General features: G+C 43.0%; 1 protein-coding gene across 1 annotated transcript in view; it reads right to left on the bottom strand.

Moving 5' to 3' along the window:
* NSG2 (neuronal vesicle trafficking associated 2) overlaps positions 1-20,520 on the bottom strand; it is a gene marked incomplete at its 5' end in the record, with an annotated part of 56,192 nt that overhangs the window by 21,708 nt on the left and 13,964 nt on the right. The window contains one exon of the mRNA XM_079917216.1: positions 18,499-18,582. Coding sequence (XP_079773342.1) covers positions 18,499-18,582 — 84 coding nt within the window. The remainder of the gene's footprint in view (positions 1-18,498; positions 18,583-20,520) is intronic.

Below are 20,520 nucleotides of genomic sequence, written 5' to 3'. Positions count from 1 at the left end.
AGGGCTTGGAACCTAAGGAAACTGCCTTTCCTCAATGAGTTCCCCATAGTGGCTGCAATCTGGGTCCCTGGTTTGTGTGCATATTCAACTGTGACCGCCTGCTGTCTCTTCCCAGCAGTCCTGGCAGGATGAGCTGGGCATGGTGACCCAGAGCAAAGGATCATTGTGTTTCATATATATGCGAAGCTGCTCTTTGCAGTGTTGCAGAAAGCCATGGGGCTGGGGGTGAGGTTCAGGTCAGGGTTGCTTCCTGGGTACAGAAAATAAAGCAGGACAGAAGAGGCAGAGTGTTCTCAGCTAGAGGCTCCGTGGTGGGAAACCACAAGCCTGCTGAGAATGCCTATGGGGGACTTGAATTTTGACTGAGCTGTTTCCTCCTTGGGGGCCCCAGCCCTGAGGATTCATCTTGGTAGCCCCTGCATTTGGCCAAGGCTTGACTGCAGTAGGTGCTCAATAAATCTGTGCTTAGTAAATAAATGCCCCTAACTAGTTTCATTCATCTTATTTTCATTACACCCCTATCTTTTTCCAGAAATGATTTAAGGTGCATGATTTAATAATCATTAACATTCGCTAAGTGCTCCCAGTTTGCCAAGTTTTGCCCTGAGCATCTTATATGGTTTCCCCATTATGTCTTCACAGCAATCTTTGTGATAGGTATTATTATTACAGTCCCCATTGCACAGATGAGGAAAGTGAAGTAAATGAAGTAAACGAAAGTGAAAGAACGAAGTAAATGAAAGGAACAAGGATGGACATACATCAGAAGCAGGTGTTATAACAGTGCCTGTACTTGCAGCAGGGGGGGCAAAAAATTGGTACAAGATTTTCTGGACGCCTAGCCACAGATAGGAACTGGATCCTTTATAACATTCAAGAGTCCACAAGATAAAAATAAACTGATTGCTCAGGAGATGCACAAATGGCTCCTATCTAACATGTGTGGCCTTGGTCAAGTCACTTCTTTCTCACCCTCCAGTTCTTTGGTTGTTTTTGGTTTTGTTGTCTGTACAAAGAGAGTGATTACAATAATGTCCCCAACACAGAGCAGTTACGAAGGTCAAAGGAGATGATAAATGAGGCAAGCCCAGTGCCTGGAACCCAGAAGATGCTCTATCAATTATTCACCCTGTCATATTTCTGGCCTTTTCTCCCCCTGCACTTATTGAAGGAGGCATCTTGGAGTGTGGGTGTTTAACTGTAACATCATCAGCGAGGCTGCCCAGCCAGCTCAGTGTTGCCTAAAAAGAAGAAAGGAGCTATGCAGGGCTTTTCAAGCAGGCCTGCTCCTGAATTTCACAAGCAGTGGGTGGCTGAATTGTTTGGTGAGTTCCAGCCTGGGCCCCACTTAAATCCACTTTAAAATGAAAGGTGCCTCTAACGTCCCATTATAGGGCCTTGCCCTAGGAAGCTCAGGAAAGTCATGCTTTTCCATCGTCTCCTGCAGCCAAGAAATGCAATTGATTCTCCTGGTCTTATTTTCATATTTTAAAGAACTGTTTCCCCCGGGCTCCTCAGAGAACCGAAATGGAGAAAATCTCGTTCATATTTTACCAGGTAACCCAAAGACTAACCATGCACCTGACAACAGATACTAGTGGAACACCTGGTCCATAGCAGGTCTAGGCCAGGCACATGGGATTCAGGGATGACATATGTGTGGTCTCTGCCCTTAAGAAAGACTTTAGAAGACAAAGTGAGAAGCACTGTGCTGGAGAAAGCACTGGGGAAGGGGTCCTTAAGCCAGCCTGGAAAGAGATGGAGAAAGGGTGATTCAGGCAGAGAGAACAGTCTGTACAAAGATATGGAGGTGTGGGTGGTACATGAAAGATGACGCTTAAAAGGTAAACAGAGGCAAGCTCAAGAAGGAGCATGGGTGTCAGACTAAAGAGTTTATTGTGAGCACTGGAGAGCTAACAGATGTTTGACATCTGGTATTCACTGACATGGCTCCATTATTATTTTAAAATGGAAATTAAATGGATGGGTGGAAATTGAATTGGACGGGATGAAATTGGGAGGTAGGAGAATCAGAACGAGGGCTCTAAAAATAGTCCAGACCTAAACGAGTATTCCATGAATGTCTTCTTCACAGCCCAGTACTGAGCTAGCTACTTTGGGAAATACCGAAAGAAATGGATGCCAACTGTGTTTTGATGCTTTACATTTACATACTCATTTAACTATCACAAAACAGGATTAGTATCTCCATCTTACAGATGAAAAAGTCTAAAGTTCAAGGAGGTAAAGAGAAGTGAGTCACACTGGGAAAGCCCGGGAGTAAGGCAGGTCTGACGGGCTCCACTCACTGCTGACCAACGTGGCCCTACCCTGCAGACCAGCATCAGAAACGGAGCAGGCTCAAATACAGAAAGGAAAGACAAATTGTTACATCTCTGTGTGCAGCCTGGAGTGAGATGTTTTACTCTAGATCCAAGAATAACTAATGTGTGCCTAAAGGGTGATCTGTAAATACAGAGCCCCGAGCTCTATTAATATTCAATGATGAATGATGTTTCTTTCAAATCAAATTCACATAAATGGAGGTTTCAGCAGTATGCCAGCTCCTGGGAACATTTGACTGTGGGCCATGTCAGGTACTTCCATGAATCACCTGTACCACCTACCTCAAGGCCAAGGACACAGTGGCTACTCTACAAATACTTGTTGACTGAATGGGGCCACTTTGAGAAAAATCACTGAAGGGAGTTACAATTAGGAGAATGACAGTGGGTGCATTTCATAATGTCATCTTTTAAAGCTTTAGAGAGGTAGCTGGGTACAAATGGAATTTTTTTATTAATTCTTCGCATATTTACTGAAAACTACCCACACCCTCCCAATAACACTAAGCCAGAGGATTTTGTGAGTTAATTCTGTTTTATAAAAGACTCAAAGAAACATTATTTCTCTACTCTTTCCAATTTTCTAGAACATGGAGAAAGGAAAAGCATGTATATTCTCTTTACAAACACAGCATAACACTAACAACCTTACCTGCCAAAGACAGCGCAGAAAAGAAAACTCAACACAACCTCACAATATTATTAAAGCAACAATTGAAAATAATATATTAGCAAACAGAATTCAGTGGTACACCATGACCAAATGAGGCTATGTAAGAATGCATTAATATTTAAAAGTCTATCAGTATAATTTACCATAATACTAGGTCAATGAAGACAAACCATGTGATCATCTCCATAAATGCAGAAAGGGCATTTGAGGAGAAAAAAATCCATCAAAATTTAAATGGTGAAATGCTAGAAACAGCAGATCTGAAGGTATTCACCAATGCAATTAGATAAGAAAATGACATTAGGAGTCTAAAAATTTCAAAAAGGAAATAACATAAGAAAACGAAGTTTCAGAAAAGGGAAGCTATATTAGTATTATGGACAGATGATACAATTATATATGTAGAAACACAAAGAATCAAAATTTTTAACAAATTATTTGGAACAACAAGAGAAGTTGGTAACTGCCTAGTGGCAAATAAAGGTACAAACTTCAAAAACATTTTTATTAAGTATAAATAAAAACTTAATAAAAATTAAATTAGAAAATATAATGGAAGAAAAGGGCCTTTTACAATACCAACAAAAAATAGGTAAAATACTTAAGAATAAATTTTTTTTTTTTTTTTTTTTTTTGCGGTACGCAGGCCTCTCACTGCTGTGACCTCTCCCGTTGCGGAGCACAGGCTCCGGATGCACAGGCTCAGCAGCCACGGCTCACAGGCCCAGCCGCTCCGCGGCACGCGGGATCCTCCCAGACCAGGGCACGAACCCGTGTCCCCCGCATCGGCAGGCGGACCCCCAACCACCGCACCACCAGGGAAGCCCCAGAATAAATTTAATAAGAACTGTAAAGATGATTTTAAAGAGCAGTTGAGAACCTCAAAAGAAGATGTCAACAAATGCAAAGTTAAATCTTGTCTCTAAATAGACTCAATACTTTAAAGATGTAGCTTCTCTTCAAGTTAATCTTTAATTCATGTAACCCAAATTTAAAAAGTTAACAGGAGTTTTTTGGACCTAAAATATATGTTAATATTTACCTGGAAAAGTAAATGTGCAAGAATGGATTAGGAGTTCCTGAAATGTAAAAGGAATAAGAGAAGAAGACTTTACACAGATTTTAAAGTGTATTATAAAACTACATAATTGAGACAATTTAGCATTGTCTCTGTTATCAATAGCAAATAATTGTCAGATCCATGGAAGGAAAGAGAGCAGAGAAGTAAACTCAAATACATATGGGAACGCAGTATCTAAAAACTGTGGCATGTCTAGTCAGAGAGAGAAAGGATTAACTAATAATCATCGATCAACTGTCAAACTGCCATTCAAAAAGAAGTCAAGTTGGATTCCTACCCTGCTCTTTACAAATTCCAGAGGGATCCAAATTTTAACATAAAAAAAAAATCATAAACGCAGCAGAAGAAAACATGACGTTAGGGTGAGAGAAGGCTTTGATTTTTATAGAGTCAAATGTACCCATAATTTCCTTTATGCCTCCTGGAGTGTGTGATTAATTTGAGTTATAAAGCAAAAGTAAGAATTACTGAAGATATAAAAAAGAAGTTGCACCATTAACAAAACAAAAAGGCAAAGGACAACTGAGAAAATACTGAATAAGTGAGAATGACTAAGTTCTCAGCTTTTGGAAGAGGCCACGCAAATCAACAAGAAGGAACAGCAAGTGGTCCAACCAAGTAGGATGTTTTCCGGGAAGGACACAAACAGGCAACTGGTACATGGAAAGAGGCTCGATCTCACCAGTAGTGAAAGACATACAAACTTAAGCAAAGGTGAAGAGCCATTTTCTATATATCAGATTGGTGAAACTTTTAAAGTTTCTTAAAACAGGTGCTGGCAATGTGGGGAAGAATACATTCGCAGGCACAGTGGAGGATGTATATGTGGTGGAAAATTTTTGGAGGTAATTTGGCAAAAGCTATTAAAACTGAAAATTCATATTCGCTTTGGTAAAGTTTTTAAGATAAAGATTCTCATACCTTACAATTATACTTGTAAAATATATGAAAGATGTGTGTGTGTGTGTGTGTATGTGTGTGAAAATACACATACTAGGAATATTACTGAAGCAGAGTTCTTAGCAGCAAAAGACTGAAAGCTAAAACAATAGGGGACTGATTAAGAAAGATTGTGAAAATCCTCAGTCTACAGTCATTAACAAGAACAAAAAAGGATCTCAGTGTGGTGATGTGGAAAGGTCTCCGAGATATATTATTAAGAGAAAAAAAAGCAAGGTACAGAAGAATGTATATAAAATGGTCCCATTTGAGAAAATGAAAAAGAATATCAAATGTGCATAAGCATATATAAATACAAATATGCCGACACGTAGAAAACGCCTCTGGATAGAAACATAAGGAGATATTCCTAGGCTGTTCTATAGAGCTTTCTGCAATATGGAAATGTCCTATAAATCTGAGCTGTCCAATATGGTAGCTGCTAGGCTCACGTGGCTATTGAGCGCTTGAAATGTGGCTTGTGTGACTGAGGAATTAAATTTTGAATTTTATTTTATTTTGACTGATTTAAATGTATACAGCCACACGCGGCTCGGAGCTTCCAATCTGGATAGCGCAGACTTAGACAATGGATAGTTTGGGGGAGAAGGATTATGAAAGGAGAGAAAGGGAGATCTTTTTTCAGTTTATGCCTTTCTATAGTGTTGGAATTTTGTGCATGTATTATATGTGTTACTTTTTTAATAGTTTAAAGCACATTTTATTTGCCTTCAACTTATCATCTGTGTAGAATATACTCTACACCGCAATCTGAATGCTCTTCAATGGGCATTTGATTACACAGAATCTCCAAAACTTTTACTTTATTTTTTTTTCTTCCAGTTTTATTGAGATATGATTGACATACAGCACTGAATAAGATTCAGGTGTACAGCATAATCTTTTGACTTACATACATTATGAAATGACTACCACAATAAGTTTAGTGAACATCCATTCTCTCATATAGATACAAAATAAAAGAAAAAGAAAAAAAAGTTTTTCCTCGTGATGAATACTCATAGGATTTACTCTCTTACCAACTTTCATACATAACATCCAGCAGTGTTAATTATATTTATCATGTTGTACATTACATCCCTATTATTTATTTATCTTTTTATAAATGGAATTTTATTCCTTTGACTACCTTCATCCAATTCTTACTCTTATTTAAAAAGTTACTGACCACCAAGGTCCCAGGGTCGATAGTCATAGTAGAGGATTTAGAAGTGAATCAAAGGTGGTGTCTGTCCTCAGGAGTCCAGGCTTTCTTAGGGCCATGGGAAAACACATGTAAGGAAATAACTGCACAGAGGAGGTCAAGTTGACAAACTCCCCAGTGAGTAAGGTCCCCAAGGAAGAAAGGGTCAGTTCCACATGACAGTGGGGAAGAGAGGAGGGGCTATTAGAACAGGCTTCACCCAGAAGGTGATGTGTGAGCCAGCCTACGAGACGAAAAGGTGCCCGCTAGACCGTGGGGGAGAAAAAAGCACTCAGGGCGGAGGAAACAGCTATTTGGAGGAGTGGAGGCAGGATAGGGCAAAGTATGCCTAGGATTCCACGAGTAATTTTGGTTGGTGGGAGGGGTGTGAAGTCAGAAAGGAGAGGAGGTTGAAGAGAGAAGAAAGAGGTTCTGAGGATCAGGGACAATACACTAAGGAGTTCAGATTTTACCCTGAAGGCCAGGGAAGCCCCAGAATGGCTTTAAGCAGGAGAGAGAACTGATCACACGTGACTCTCAGAAAAGACGTCTGTCTGGCTATGGCTTGGAATGTCAAAATCAAAGACAAGCTGGAAAATGAGGGATGCAATTGAAATATTTTTATCCTATATATATAGAAAAATAATAAAGCTGTTTATGGATTTAAAATTGCATTTTGTACATTTTACTTTGCCCATGAACAATCACCTTTGAGCCATGAAGAGTTATGCAGAACCAAGGGGAACGAAAATTCAAAGGAATTAATTTTTCCCACCTCCTGTGACCATCTCATATTTTAGTAAGTCCCTTAGGACCTTGAGAGGTCTTTTGTCTTTTTACTAATTTTTCTAGGGCTTCAAATCTCCAGGAGATGGCTAAGATAAGAAACTGAATATTCAACAACTCTGACATGTCGTGGTGGGACATAATTCCTATTTTCAGGCAAATAAATATGGCGATAAATCCTAGGCCAAGGTTTTCTCAGCCTTGGCACTATCGATACTTTAGGTAGGATAATTCTTCATTGTGGAGGGCTGTCCTGTGCATCATAGGATATTTCACAACATCCTTGACTTTAACCCACTAGATACCAGTACCACATATACATACAAACACACACACAGAATGGTGACAACCATAAATGCCTCCAGACATTGCCAAATGTCCCCTGGGGAACAAAAGCATCCCTGATTGAGAGCCACAGTCTTAGAACATCTCACACAGAAGAGCCCTTGGAGACTGTCCCACCCAACTTCCTCATTTTACAGATGAGAAAACTGAAGCTCTGAGGCTGAGACCAGAAACCAGGTTTCCTTACTCATTTTAGAACTTTTTTTTTAGAGATCAGATATATTTCTTTTTTGCTGTTTTTGAACTTTTTCTCCAGTTTTACCGTTTATTTTATTTATTTTTTGGTCACGCCGTGCAGCATGTGGGATCCTAGCTCCCCCAACCGGGGATTGAACCCACGCCCCCTGCATTGGGAGCATGGAGTGTTAACCACTGGACCGCCGGGAAGTCCCGAGATCAGATGTCTTTTTCTTAGCCTCAGAGAAATGCAATTTTCCACAAAAAAAAAAAGTTGGAGGAATTTTAAATCAAATCAGTTGCACATGGATGGACCTGGAGATTATCATATTAAGTGAAGTAAGTCAGACAGAGAAAGACAAATATCATATGATATCACTTACATGCAGAATCTAAAAACAAAAAATGATGCAAATGAACTTATTTACAAAACAGAAACAGACTCACAGACTTATGGTTACCGGGGGAAGGGTGGGGGGGAAGCTATAGATTGGGAGTGTGGGATTGGCCTGTACACACTGCTATATTTAAAATGGATAACTAATAAGGACCTACTGTATAGCACAGGGAACTCTGTTTAATATTCTGTAATAACCTAAATGGGAAAAGAATTTGAAAAAGAATATGTGTATGTATATAAAAGAATATATATATACACATATATATACATATATATATGTGTATATATATGTATATATATAACTGAATCACTTTGCTATACACCAGAAACTAACACAACATTGTTAATCAACTCTGCTCCAATGCAAAATAAAAAAAATTTTTAAAGATAAGGAAAAAAATAAATCAAATCAGTTTTATCTAGCTGAATATTCATTTATTTTTTCTCTCTCTCTTCTCTCTTTTCATCTCTCTCCTTCTCTCCCTGATATACATGACTCAGCCTAGAATTTCGATTTACTAACTTGTTTTTCTAGCTACAAATGCTACCAAAATTAATAACAATAATGATGATGATAATAATAATAAAAGAATATGAAAACATCCATCCTTCTCTAATTTAGCATTTTTCTTCTTTCATTTGTTCACAGTGAAGAGGTGAAAGGGAAGACGTCTAGTATATATCAGAGTTCCTGTGTGTCAGGCACTCTGCCAGGCGCATCCTAAACACAGTTATTACAACAACCCTCCGAAGTGGGCGTTGGCATACCCATGTTACTAAAGAGGAAACTGAGGCTCATGCAAGTGAGATGACTTGCCCACGTAGCCACTGAGTTCTAGAACCAGCATTCAAACCCAGGTCTGTCAGATTGCATAGTAAAACTGAGTTCGGGTTGTGGAGTCTTAGAGTGCATTCATGATTATCGCCCAAGTGAGAGTTGAATCCCCTCTGAGAACCAAATCCACCTGCAACTGCTCAGATCACAGAGCCGAGGAGCTTGCCAGCATCTCCAGGAGGAAGCCAGGCCTATGTGGCAGTTGCTATGACGACTAGTTTTCTTATAATTATAGAACATGATGGTGACACAAAAAGCCACACAGTCACTTTGTTAGGACCTGTCTTCCTCTGACAGTTCCAGGAGCTTAAACATCATAAATTTTTTTTTAATCCTGTTTAAAATAATCACACATTGCAGCAGCAGAGGCCCAGAGAGCAAGACAGTCAGGAGATTAATCCTCCCACTGCGTGAGGGGACCGTGAGACAAGCCACATGACAAGCCATGAGGAAAATGGCATGTCTTCCTTGGGAAATGTTTGCTTCTCTCCTCTCTTTTGGATCCATGCATTTAGGACTTGGCCAAACAGTGTATTTAAAGAGAAAAAAGAAGAGAGCCAAAGCAAAATTGGCCTAATGCTTGGCAAGTAACAGGGATAGGCAGCAACATTTTAGTATTCTAGCAACCACTTTTCAGTTTAGTTTAAGTTAGCCAATTACCCATATGTACAGGGTTTCCTGATTTGGAAGCTGACAGAGACAAAAGAACACACACATACTCTCATATACATACCATAGACATACATACCCCTCTGGTCCAGAAAAGCCTGACTCTTGCCACTTATTGGCTGCATGACCTTGAATACCTTCATTAAACTCTCTGACCCTTGGTCTCCTCATCTGGCTATCAAAAATAACGCCTACTTCAAGAGTTAAAGATAAAATAGAAAACGACTAGCAAACTACCCAGCATATAATAGGAGCTCAGTGAAATGGAAGTTATTGTTATTAATTAATTACAAATAATAAATCTTGTTTTACTTTCCACAAGCATCTTCCTTTCATTACCCCAACATGGGATGTGAGAAACCTTTATGAAGCCCTACCTTCTGCACTACTTTCAGCAATCCAGCCAGGTAGCAGGAGAACTCTAGTTGAAGCCAATGTGGCATCTCAGAGCAGTGGTGGGTGCAGGCAAAGGCTGGGACATTCTCCAGATGAGAAATTGACTTGGGGAATCAAGGACAGGTTTCTGGAGGAGGTGAGCTGGTCCACAAGGTGGAAAACGTGGGCTGGCAATAGAGCCAGAGGAAACTGCACGGGCAAAGACCTGGAGGGGTGAAAGGGCATGGTGGTTTTACAGAGCCATGAGAGGCCCGGAGCACTGAGGACACAGGAATGGTGGAGGGACTTAGCAGCAAGGACCACCTTTGCAAGAGCCTGCAATATCACACAAAAACCTCACATTTTTGCCTGTCGGAGTGGGGAGCCATCAGAGATTTCTCAAGCAGGATCTGATGATCATTCTGACTTCATAACAGGTAGAAAGGGGAAGATGGGATGAAGCTGGAAGGTCAAAAGCTGGCCCGGCAGGAATGGTGGGCGAGGAGGAGCAACTGAGCCAGGGCAATGTCAGTCGAGACAGAGGGCCTAGTGAGATGGAGCCAGGCGTGGCTTCCCACTGAGACCCACCCTGGGTGGAAGCATTCCATCTAGCCGGATGACCAACACCTCAGCAATGAAACTATCATGTAACGACAAGAGGCAGCTCACATTGATCAAGCTACCATGGGGCTTATATTATCTCATCTTGTCCTCAGGCCAGGCCTATGATGTAGACAGCATTATCTCATTTTACAGATTGGGAAACACAGGTTCAGAGAGATGAAATGACTTGCTTTAGCTCATACATACCCACAGTGTCAAACCCCCAGCCCATGTATTTCCCCTTTTCCATACTGTCCTTCACACAAGTGTGCTGGTAAACCCTCCTGGGCTGAGAAAGGGGGGTGATGCATGATTTACACTGTTTGCTCATTGCCATGGTGTAAATACTCCCACCATGGTTGGTTACAAACTTCCAACGGTTTAACGAGCAGTGTGCAAACTTTTAATCAGCCAACTCCTACAGGAGTCCCATAGGAAATAAGAATATTCACTAAACTCTAGAAGTCATCTACACTAAACTTATAAACAAGTGACTTGCTTTATTACAGCATTTATTTGCCAATGTTTGAGTCAATGAGAATGAGAACCTGGCAATAAAAGCAGCCCAGTCATTAGGTTGTGGAGTGGTCATTGAATCTCCCAGTCCCACATCCAAACCCTGAGCCCATTCCTCCTGAGATAGCACCACAGATGTTTTCTCTCCCAGGGAAATGTTTTGTTAAAAAAATTAAGCCACATTTGCTTTTCAGTTCTCAATAATATATGTTTTTGAAGGTCACTCTAATAGTACCATTCCATGAGGCCAGGAGAAAGCACCCAGCCATAAACATAGGCCTACATCTTTATTCTGATTTTTGATAAAACCCTAGCCAGAAGTGCGATCATAAACATCAAATACTATTGCAGATTTTCTCCACCAAGCGCTCACATGTAAATTCTTTCTGTTCCAGATGATGACTCTGCTCCTAAGCCAGCAGGCAGTGTTTTTAATAACTTACCTTAAATGTTCCTCAAAAGTTAAAAAAAAAAAAAGAGGGCAATAAAAACCAAGACAACAGATAATAAAGTAAAATCGCTTATCCCCATTTGCTGCTGTCAGCAAATATTAGAATCCCACCAATGGAGGGCAGCCCCTGGGGTTTTGATGAAAAATTGGTAGAAGCAAATGGCAAAGCTATAAATGAGGTCTCACCTCCCAGGGAATGTGACACCAGGAAGAGGACATTTATGAGAATGTGTCATCGGCAAGAAGCTTAGAAGCAAAGATAGAGCCCCGATTTTAAATAAAGATATTGAAAATGAGGCAGCCAGAGCTCTGGTGTTTATCAGTGTGTAGTTTTCCATCAGCCAGCTATTTTTGCTTGCTCATTAACCTGTTTATTTAGTTATTAAAGACATCATTTGCTGCCAAGTGTGGGCCGGCACTGGCTAGTTTCTTGGGGAGCAAAGATAAAGAAGACACCATCCCAGCCTCAAGTCAGTGGGAGACAGAGCAGGTAACGTTGTTGCCAACACTGTATAACTGGAGGGTTATATAGCAGGTGCAGAAACCCCGAGGAGGAAGGACAGACTGCGCAAGGGCTGGCAGGCAACCCCTCACAGGCCAGAGCCATTTGAGTTGGGTGCTGAGGGATGAATAGGGAGTTTGCCCAATGATGGAGGTGGGAAGGGCATTCCAGTGGGAAGGGACAGCACGAACAAAGACAGGGAGGCATACGAAGTATGGTGTCATAAGGGAAGGACCAGGGCTTCGAGCAGGTCAGGGAGAAGGCAGGTGAGCAATGGAAGCTATGGCAGGGTTAGAGGATGGCAGTGTCCTTGCAGGATATGCACGTTAGAAAGAGTCCTCCTTTGGGGAGGTGAGAAGAATGGGCAGGAGGGGGCTGAGAAAGGAGGCAGAGGGACCCAGAAGGAGGATGGGCCAGGAGATGATGGGTTAGGACAGAGACCAGAGAAGAAAGCACAGTTACCAGAGACTCTCAGGAAGGAGAGGGGCCTGGACTCTGCCGGCTGTTAGATGTGGCCAACTCCCGACACCCAGCCGGGGAGGCTGATTCTGGTGTTTTGCCATGTCTTTCCCAGGTTGGAGCTAGAAGGAATGTGAACAGAGTTGAGGCCTGAGACAGAGTGCAAACACCCCCATCCCCTGGCTGGGTGGAAGAGGAAGAGAAGGAAAGAAACATCTGGCAGGTAGACTGGCCCAGCAGCATCCCCCGGGAGCTATTCACTGGTAGTCAGGCTCCCTTCCACTGGCGGCAGCTTCCCTAACCTCTTACACCCGGCCACGGCCCCCTGCTTTGGACCTGCGAGTACATCCCAGCTCCACAGCCTCCTGGGCGTGGAACTTGGGAAAATTCCCAGCCTCTCTGAGCCTGGTTCCCTCACCTGCAAGTGGGGTGACAGTCTCGCCAGTCCAGTTTGCTGGGATCATTCAGTGGGATACCTTACATAAAGCGCCAATCACAGGTCAGGTCAGGAGCAGAGCACAAGCCCCCAAAAGTTGAGTGGATCAGTGAATGGATGGAACACTGAAAAATCAACACCCTATAATATTAGGCCTGAAGCTTCAACTGGATTTTCGTTTAGTTTTGTTCTGTTGGTTTGTTGTTGTCGTTTGTTTCTAATAATAGCCCACAGACACCAGCTCCTTAAAAATTGCTAAGCTCTCGCTTCTAGTTCTCCCCAACCAGCTTTATTTTAATGCGTCCATTTGCTTGACGGGAATGGTGGGTTCTGGTCCCTTTACCCTAATGCATCCCTCCCATTCTGGATTCTCCCCACTGACTGTGCTCAGGGTCTGGTCTGTAGGCATCCCCAGGATCTTTCCCCATGTGCCCGGACACCCTCTAATCTGAGCTTATCCAGACCATAGCCACCAGAGTCAAATTTCCTGAACCCAGACTCAGCATGCTATCGGGGATGAATACTGAGGTGGTCCCCAAAGTCTGGGGCTCACGTTGCAGCACACGTGACACCCACTCTATGCCAGGCCCTCTTCTGGGAACTAGGAACACATGAGTGGGCCAGTGTGATCCTACCCTCCAGGGACCAGAGGCTGGAGGGGGCTGAAGATGCCAGAGTAGCCAGTTACAGTACAGCAGCATTCGAGAACCCCATATGATCTGCAGAGCCCAGAGGAGACACCAAACCCAGCTCAGAGGATCAAGGGAGGCATCCCAGAGGAGGTGACCATACAGGGACAGTATTCCAAGAAATTGGCCAGGACACTCTTGTCTAATCCACACCTTTGCAAGCTCCTCCAGAGCAAGGATTTTGTCTTGCATATCCGTGTGTCTCCCAGCAACAGGCATCCAGCCCAGCTCAGAGCAAATTTGATAAAGACAAAGAAGAAAGGGGAGAAAGGGCAGGAAGGGAAGAAGTCGGGCAGGAAGGGAAGAATTCAGACAGGCCACAGTTTGGCAAGGACAATGGCAGGGTGGCATCAGGTGTAGCAGAGAGAGTGGGATGTGGAGCCATAGGGCTGGGTTCTTATTTTGTTCTGACACGTCCTCGCCGCGTGGCCTTGTCAGACAATTCACTTCTCTGAGCATCAGTTTCCTCGTCCGTAAAATGGGGATAAGAATAACAGTGACAAGTACACAAGGTGGTTGTTAGCCTACAAAGTGGACGTTAAGGCATTTTTAACAGGTACTAGGATTATTCATTTCATAATGGATGTGTTGAGAAGTAGCCTACCAAAAACTATTGCCTACACTCCCCAGGAGGCAAAGAGATAGCTCTCTAGGTCACTGTAGAGAGCCAGAGGCCACCCATGGATCCTGACATTGAACTGGCTACATTTAGAACAGTTCCTCCAGGTTTTCCCAGCCACATTCCCAGGGAGAAAAAGCCAGGAGAGGGAGGACCAGGTCTGTCTCAACCAACACACAAAATTCAGCTAATGAGGTAGCAAGCGAAGAACCCAGGGTGAAGGAAAGGGATCTGAACAGGAAGAGAATAAAATGATCATTCATTGAGCGCTAGAGTGCACCAAGGCCTTACACTTTGTGCTATTGTGTCCCGGTTTACTGATGAGGAATCAGGAGCTCAGAGAGGTGAAGGGACTTTCCCAAGGTCAGGAAGCTAAGCTAAGAGGTGACAGGGCTGTGACCCAAGTTGCCAAGTGGATCTAGCCCCAAAGTGCAGGTGTTCCCTGGAATACCTCTCATCAGCTTGGCACCAACAGCCTCCAAATGCAAGACTCAGTTCCTTCTCACAGGTGAGCCTGGGGACAATCAGATCTTAGGGCATGGCCGGATGCACCAGCGCCTTCGATGGCATAATCAGCTTTAGAAGAACCTCCGGCTCCCAGGACTAAGAAAGAAGGAGGGGCTTCTCTCTGCACGCTCCCATCTTCTCAAAGAAGCCTGATGAACGGTCTCTCAAGTCTGTGGCCTTTGGCAATGACTGCAAGAGGCTTCATGTTAAAAAAAAGTTCCAGGCGATTCTTTCAATCTTTCTCAGTTCGTCTCTCCCTCCCTGCTCTCTCCTCTCATTCTCTCTCATAGAGAATTGCTATGAGCTGATCTCCCCAGGTCAAATTTGAGATGTGAACTCACAAGCTGTGCCACCTCCATGAAGATATTGGAACGAGGGAGGGAGGCATCTTTGCCATCCCTGTGGTTACTTCTGCCACGGGCAGTATCCTGGAGGGGCAGCCCGGCCACTGTTTACCAGCGTTATGCTCTCTAAGATGAACTGGGAATTCTCTGACTTCCAGCCCCTGTGGTCTAGCCGAAATTTCTATCCTGAGCTCCAGACCCGTTACATCCAAGGGTGGCCAGACTGCCTCTGCCCCACCCCTCCCATGGTCCCCAGGCACCTCCCAGTCAATGCATCTCCCACTGCCCGGTCCCCCACCTCCTACCCAGTGGACAGCATCCCACTACCCCCCCACCCCCCGGCTCAGTCAGCCAAGCCAAACACGGAGGAGCCCCTGATGCCCCTTTCTCCAACCAGGAACCATTCTACCTCCATAACAGCCCAGCTGGACCCCCGAGTCCCACTGCAGCTGACAGCTCAGACCCTCAGACGCTTCCTTTTTTTTTTTTTAACATCTTCATTGGAGTATAACTGCTTTACAATGGTGTGTTCGTTTCTGCTGTATAACAAAGTGAATCAGTTATACATATGTTCCCATATCTCTTCCCTCTTGTGTCTCCCTCCCACCCTCCCTATCCCACCCCTCTAGGTGGTCACAAAGCCCCGAGCTGATCTCCCTGTGCTATGCGGCTGCTTCCCACTAGCTATCGGTTTTACATTTGGTAGTGTATATATGTCCATGCCACTCTCTCACTTCGTCCCAGCCTCCCCTTCCCCCTCCCCGTATCCTCAAGTCCATTCTCTAGTAGGTCTGTGTCTTTATTCCTGCCTCAGACTCTTCCTGCCTCAGAATCGCCAGCAGCACAACCTCCTCCCTAGGGTGCTGCATCCACCTTCACCCCAGCAGATGCATCCTTCACGTGGCCCGGGGGGAGCTCTCTTTAAGGAAGTGAAAAGCCAGGCTAATAAATGCTCACAGCTCTACAAAAGTAAACAATTTTGCTCCATTCCTCCCATTTTGTTCCAAGCGGCAGGGCCCTCCGCCCACACCTGACAGTCTGTGCTGACAAAGGGCTGCCCCCAAACCCCAACGCCCTTTCTTCCCAACCCCCAGGGCCAACTGAGTCAAGCTGCGTGGGGCACTTCCTCAGGCCCTGGACCCTGACAAGCCACTCATTTTCTCCTGGCTGACTCGCTTCTGTTCTAACCCATAGTTACCCAAAGCAGGCAGCACAGATGAACAGAAAGGCGGGGGGTGGGGCCGGCTTTCAGCACTGGCCCTGCCACTTGCTAGTGGGTGAGCAGGTCACATCACTGCTCTGAGCCATAGTTCCCCTTGAAAAAAACGGGATTATATCAGCTTCTCAGGGACTCATGGGCATCAAATATGATAAAATTGCCACATCATCAAAAGTTGCCAACAAAGAGGAAAAAAAAAAAACAATGACAACATGGTCCAACACCACGGCTGATAACACAGCCACAAACGACATTTTGAGACATTTCTTTCCATGTCCTTTTTCCTCTGTGTACTTGTGGTTTTTTTCATAGTTCCAGCCATAGAAAACATACAATTTTAACCTCTGCTTTTTTCACTCAGCTTCCTCTATGAAGCATTTGCCCAAATTATTGCATGTTTTCATAACCATCATTTTACATGATTGCTAAATAAGGAATAATTCCATCAAAAACTGTAACACTCTATTTGGCAAAAAGAGCAAATTTTTAAAATATTCTGATTTTTTTCTGATGATTGTAACAATTCATGCTCGTGTAAAATTGAGAAAGTACAAGAAAGATGAAAATATCTCGTTAAGCCCATAATTCAGAGTAAACGAAATACTCTCCCTCCAAAAGTGATTCCTAAGAAACTGCTGAAACAGTCCATCCTATGCATGTGGTCTTACATATGGAATCATGAGAAAGCTGCTGAAAATCTAGCATCGTTTCCAATGCTTCGATTTTACAAATAACACTGCAATAAACATTTTTGTGCATGAATCTGGGCATACTTCTGATGATCTCTGCCGCCAGGAGGACAGGTCAGCTTTACTCCCTGGCCTGATGCTCATACATTATGCACCATGATACTCCTACCCTCCGCTCACAGCTACCTGCTGGTTCTTGCAGATACCTGCATGCAGTTCAGGCCAGGTCAGCGTTCACTGGGCCCATGCTGTGTGCCAGACGCTAAAGCTACAGCCAAAAATAAAAGCAATTCCTGCCCTCAAAGAGGGGGTCAACATCCAGGGAAGTCCCACATTCTGGGGGGGTGTACACAGACGTGCCACATTCCCTCCCAGGCTCACACACCCAGCTGCTCTGACACATGTAGCAGGGAGACAGATAGGGACAGAAACGGACCAATATGCTTATCCATGTATAACACGTACTCCAACCAAGTATGTATTATGCAAATACATACAGACAACCAACCAACGGCTGTTTTCACTTCCAAAGCCCTCAGCCACAGTTGATACAAAATAGTTACTATTAATCGTGCACTTATCACGTATAGATCCAAGTGCTTTGCATGTATTCTATATTCCATTCTCACAGTAACCTTCTATTATCGCCATTTGATAAATGAAGTTTATTGACTAGCTTGTGGCCACATGGCTGGTATGAGGTGGAAACAGGGCTCAGACCCAGCCAGACTGCGTCAGTTTCCATCCACAGAACCACTTATTCTACTGCCTCCATGGCTGATATTGCCTCCTAAGTATCTTTTAGGCCTCTCTCCACTCACCTTCCTTTGCTAAGCCACTACTGTTTTTTTACTTGCAGTAACCCAGCAGTCTTCCCTATTACTCATGTAAAAGCCAGCATGCGTTTTCCAAAAACCCAGTTTAATCATATCCTTCCTCTTCTTGAAGTCCTTTGGGGTTTCTTTCATGCTTCTAGCCTAAAATCATAATTCCTCCATACAGCCTACGATGACTGGGACTGTCTGCCCTCTGCCCACTTTTCATACCTCATCTCTGTCTGGTCCCCACACCCCTCCTAGAGCTGAGCTTCACTGCCCTTATTCCTATTCAATGTTGGGTTCAACTTCCCTCCAGCCTCAGGGCCTTTGCACAAGCTGTGCTCTCCTTAGCCATCTAAGTGACTTCCCCAGGGTACTTCCCTGAGCTTCCTCCATACATCCTCACAGAGCAGCCTTCATGGCTCCTTCACGCAATTCATCACAGTGATATGTATTCACCAGTGCTCCTAGTGACCCGGCCACCAATAAATAGAAAATCAACCATTCGGTTTTTACCACTAAGAAGTCAACTTTTCTCTCCCTTTGTCTTTTTTGTATTTGTTGCCATCAACCAATGTCTAAACTTTGAGTTTCTTTATACATTTCTATCACATTTCCTGAAGATTGTGATGGAAAGGCAGAGAGACAGGGACAGGAGGAAAAAGAAGAAATGAGACACATTTATCCATTATCAAATTGTCTGAACATTTCGGAGTAGGAGAGAGGATAACTTGTCCTCAAGAGGCAGAGCTTTAGTTATGTGATTAGACTCAGTGACCCACACCCAGTCTTTCTGTTACACCATCAAGACACTGACCGTAAATTCAGCGATTTTCGGCACCCGGAACTTCCCTTTGTTCTTCTGTTCGGGCTGATATTCCGTTCTTGTCTTCACAATCACCTGAAATGTTCAACCAGTGTTAGCATGCACAGAGACTTGAAAGACTTTTCTGTTCCTTTTCTTTAGTAACTAGAATTTACCGTATATTGCATAAAGATCAGAAAATAAAGAGCCTCCCACTCAAACAAACACAGGAAAATAGAAAATTCAAATCACCCATAATACTTTCCAATTCCAACAGATAGCCATAGGTGACAATTTTGGTCTCACCTTTCCAGTTTTTATATGCATATATATGCACATATTCTGCATATGTATTTGCTATTTATGCAAATATATACTTTATGAAACGGATTCATACTTCATTTTATCACACAACACTCTACTAACATTTTCTCCACGTAGAAAAATATATGATTTCATTTTGCCTTTTGATGTAGCTTAATATTTCGTTGTGTGCATATACCACAATTAATCTAACCGGTCTTGATGGCTGAACACGTAGGTTGTTTCCACAGTTCAGGGTATATAAACAAGTTATGATGAACATCTTGTAGCAAAACGTTTGCACATATACTTAATTCCAATTTCATTTAGGGCCTTCCACATAGAAAAACAGAAAGGTCTACTGAATCTATTGTATCATCTTATTTTTCTGAAGTCTGAATATTTTGCAGAGGTGGTTAATATCTTTTCCAGATAAGCTGTCAACCTGCCAAGACATTTATGGGACTCCATCCCACTGTGTAGGCAAAGTGGAAGAAAAAAGAAACTTGACAGACAATCAATAACTATTGCCAAGTGTCACAGTGTCATGGGTAACACAGAAGATGTCTGAGTCTCGGGGCCTCAGCTGTAAAATATGGACAATAATCATAATCATAACCCCTAGTTAAGAAGGCTGTTTTGAGGGTTGAATGAGATGATAGTGGGTAATACTTTTGGAATAATTTATTATGTGCCACAGCTAGATCAAGCCCTCCATATACTTTATCTACATACCACTGCTATTTCCATTCTCCTGAAAGGAAAACTGAAGCACAGAGCTGTCAAGTCACTGGTCCAAGGTCACACAGCTCAAAGGAAGCAATCTTCTAACTATGATCATTCTTCTCATTAGTGCTTAAATTAACCAAATTTTCACTGAAAACTTTCACCAAGTTTTCCTAGAGACAATAGTCAAGTGTATGAACTCCTGCAAGAATTCTTCTATGAAGAATTTTCTTTAATTTAAAGAAAATTTTAATTTTCTTTCCTCAAAAAGGAAAGGATGGGGAGGAACTACTATTATTGAACATCTACGGTGTGGCACTTAAATATGTTAGTTAAGGAGGATCTGGGTCCCAGCCCATCTAGAACATCACTCCTTTCCTGACATTTAGAACTCATTTGCAAATGTAAATTCTGTTGTTTTGCTCCACCCCCTTTGGATTCTGCTTCTCCAAATATTAAAAAGTGAGCCCTGGCTTCCTTAAAGAAATGGTACAGCTAAACAAGGATGAGGGTTTTGCGGGGGAGTGGGGTGGGGAATGTTCTTTTTATTTTTTTCTATCTCCTGTTCCAAAGAATAGGAAAGCAGAAGCTTCTTTGCCACAAGTAATAAAAATATCCCTCATGCTTTGCAAATTTACTATACAGCAGACACTGAGTGCTTGACATGCACTATCTCACTTAATTCTGTGCTGTGGGGCAAATACTGATACTGTCAATATTGTAGGGAGAGGAAACATCGTGCTTTGGGTTTGAATCCTGGCTCAAGCTCTACACCTTCTGTGTCTTAGCTTTCTCTTCTATTAAATGGGAAAATAACCATCACTACCTGGTTGGGTTGTTAGGAGGCTTAAATGAGTTAATGTAAGTTAAGCACTCAGACCGTTCCTTCAATAACAATGTTTTTTTGAACACTGCCTCTGAGTGCTGCCAAATGTTCTTCCAATAGGTGTCTGAGGCGGATATGGAATCGGGCCTCTCTTGCACCTGTCAGCCTGCAGGTCCTCC

The sequence above is a fragment of the Stenella coeruleoalba genome (assembly GCF_951394435.1).
Source record: "Stenella coeruleoalba genome assembly, chromosome: 3".
NCBI lineage: Eukaryota > Metazoa > Chordata > Mammalia > Artiodactyla > Delphinidae > Stenella > Stenella coeruleoalba.
Note: the sequence above shows the minus strand (reverse complement) of the source record. Positions and strands in the feature narration are given on the sequence as shown.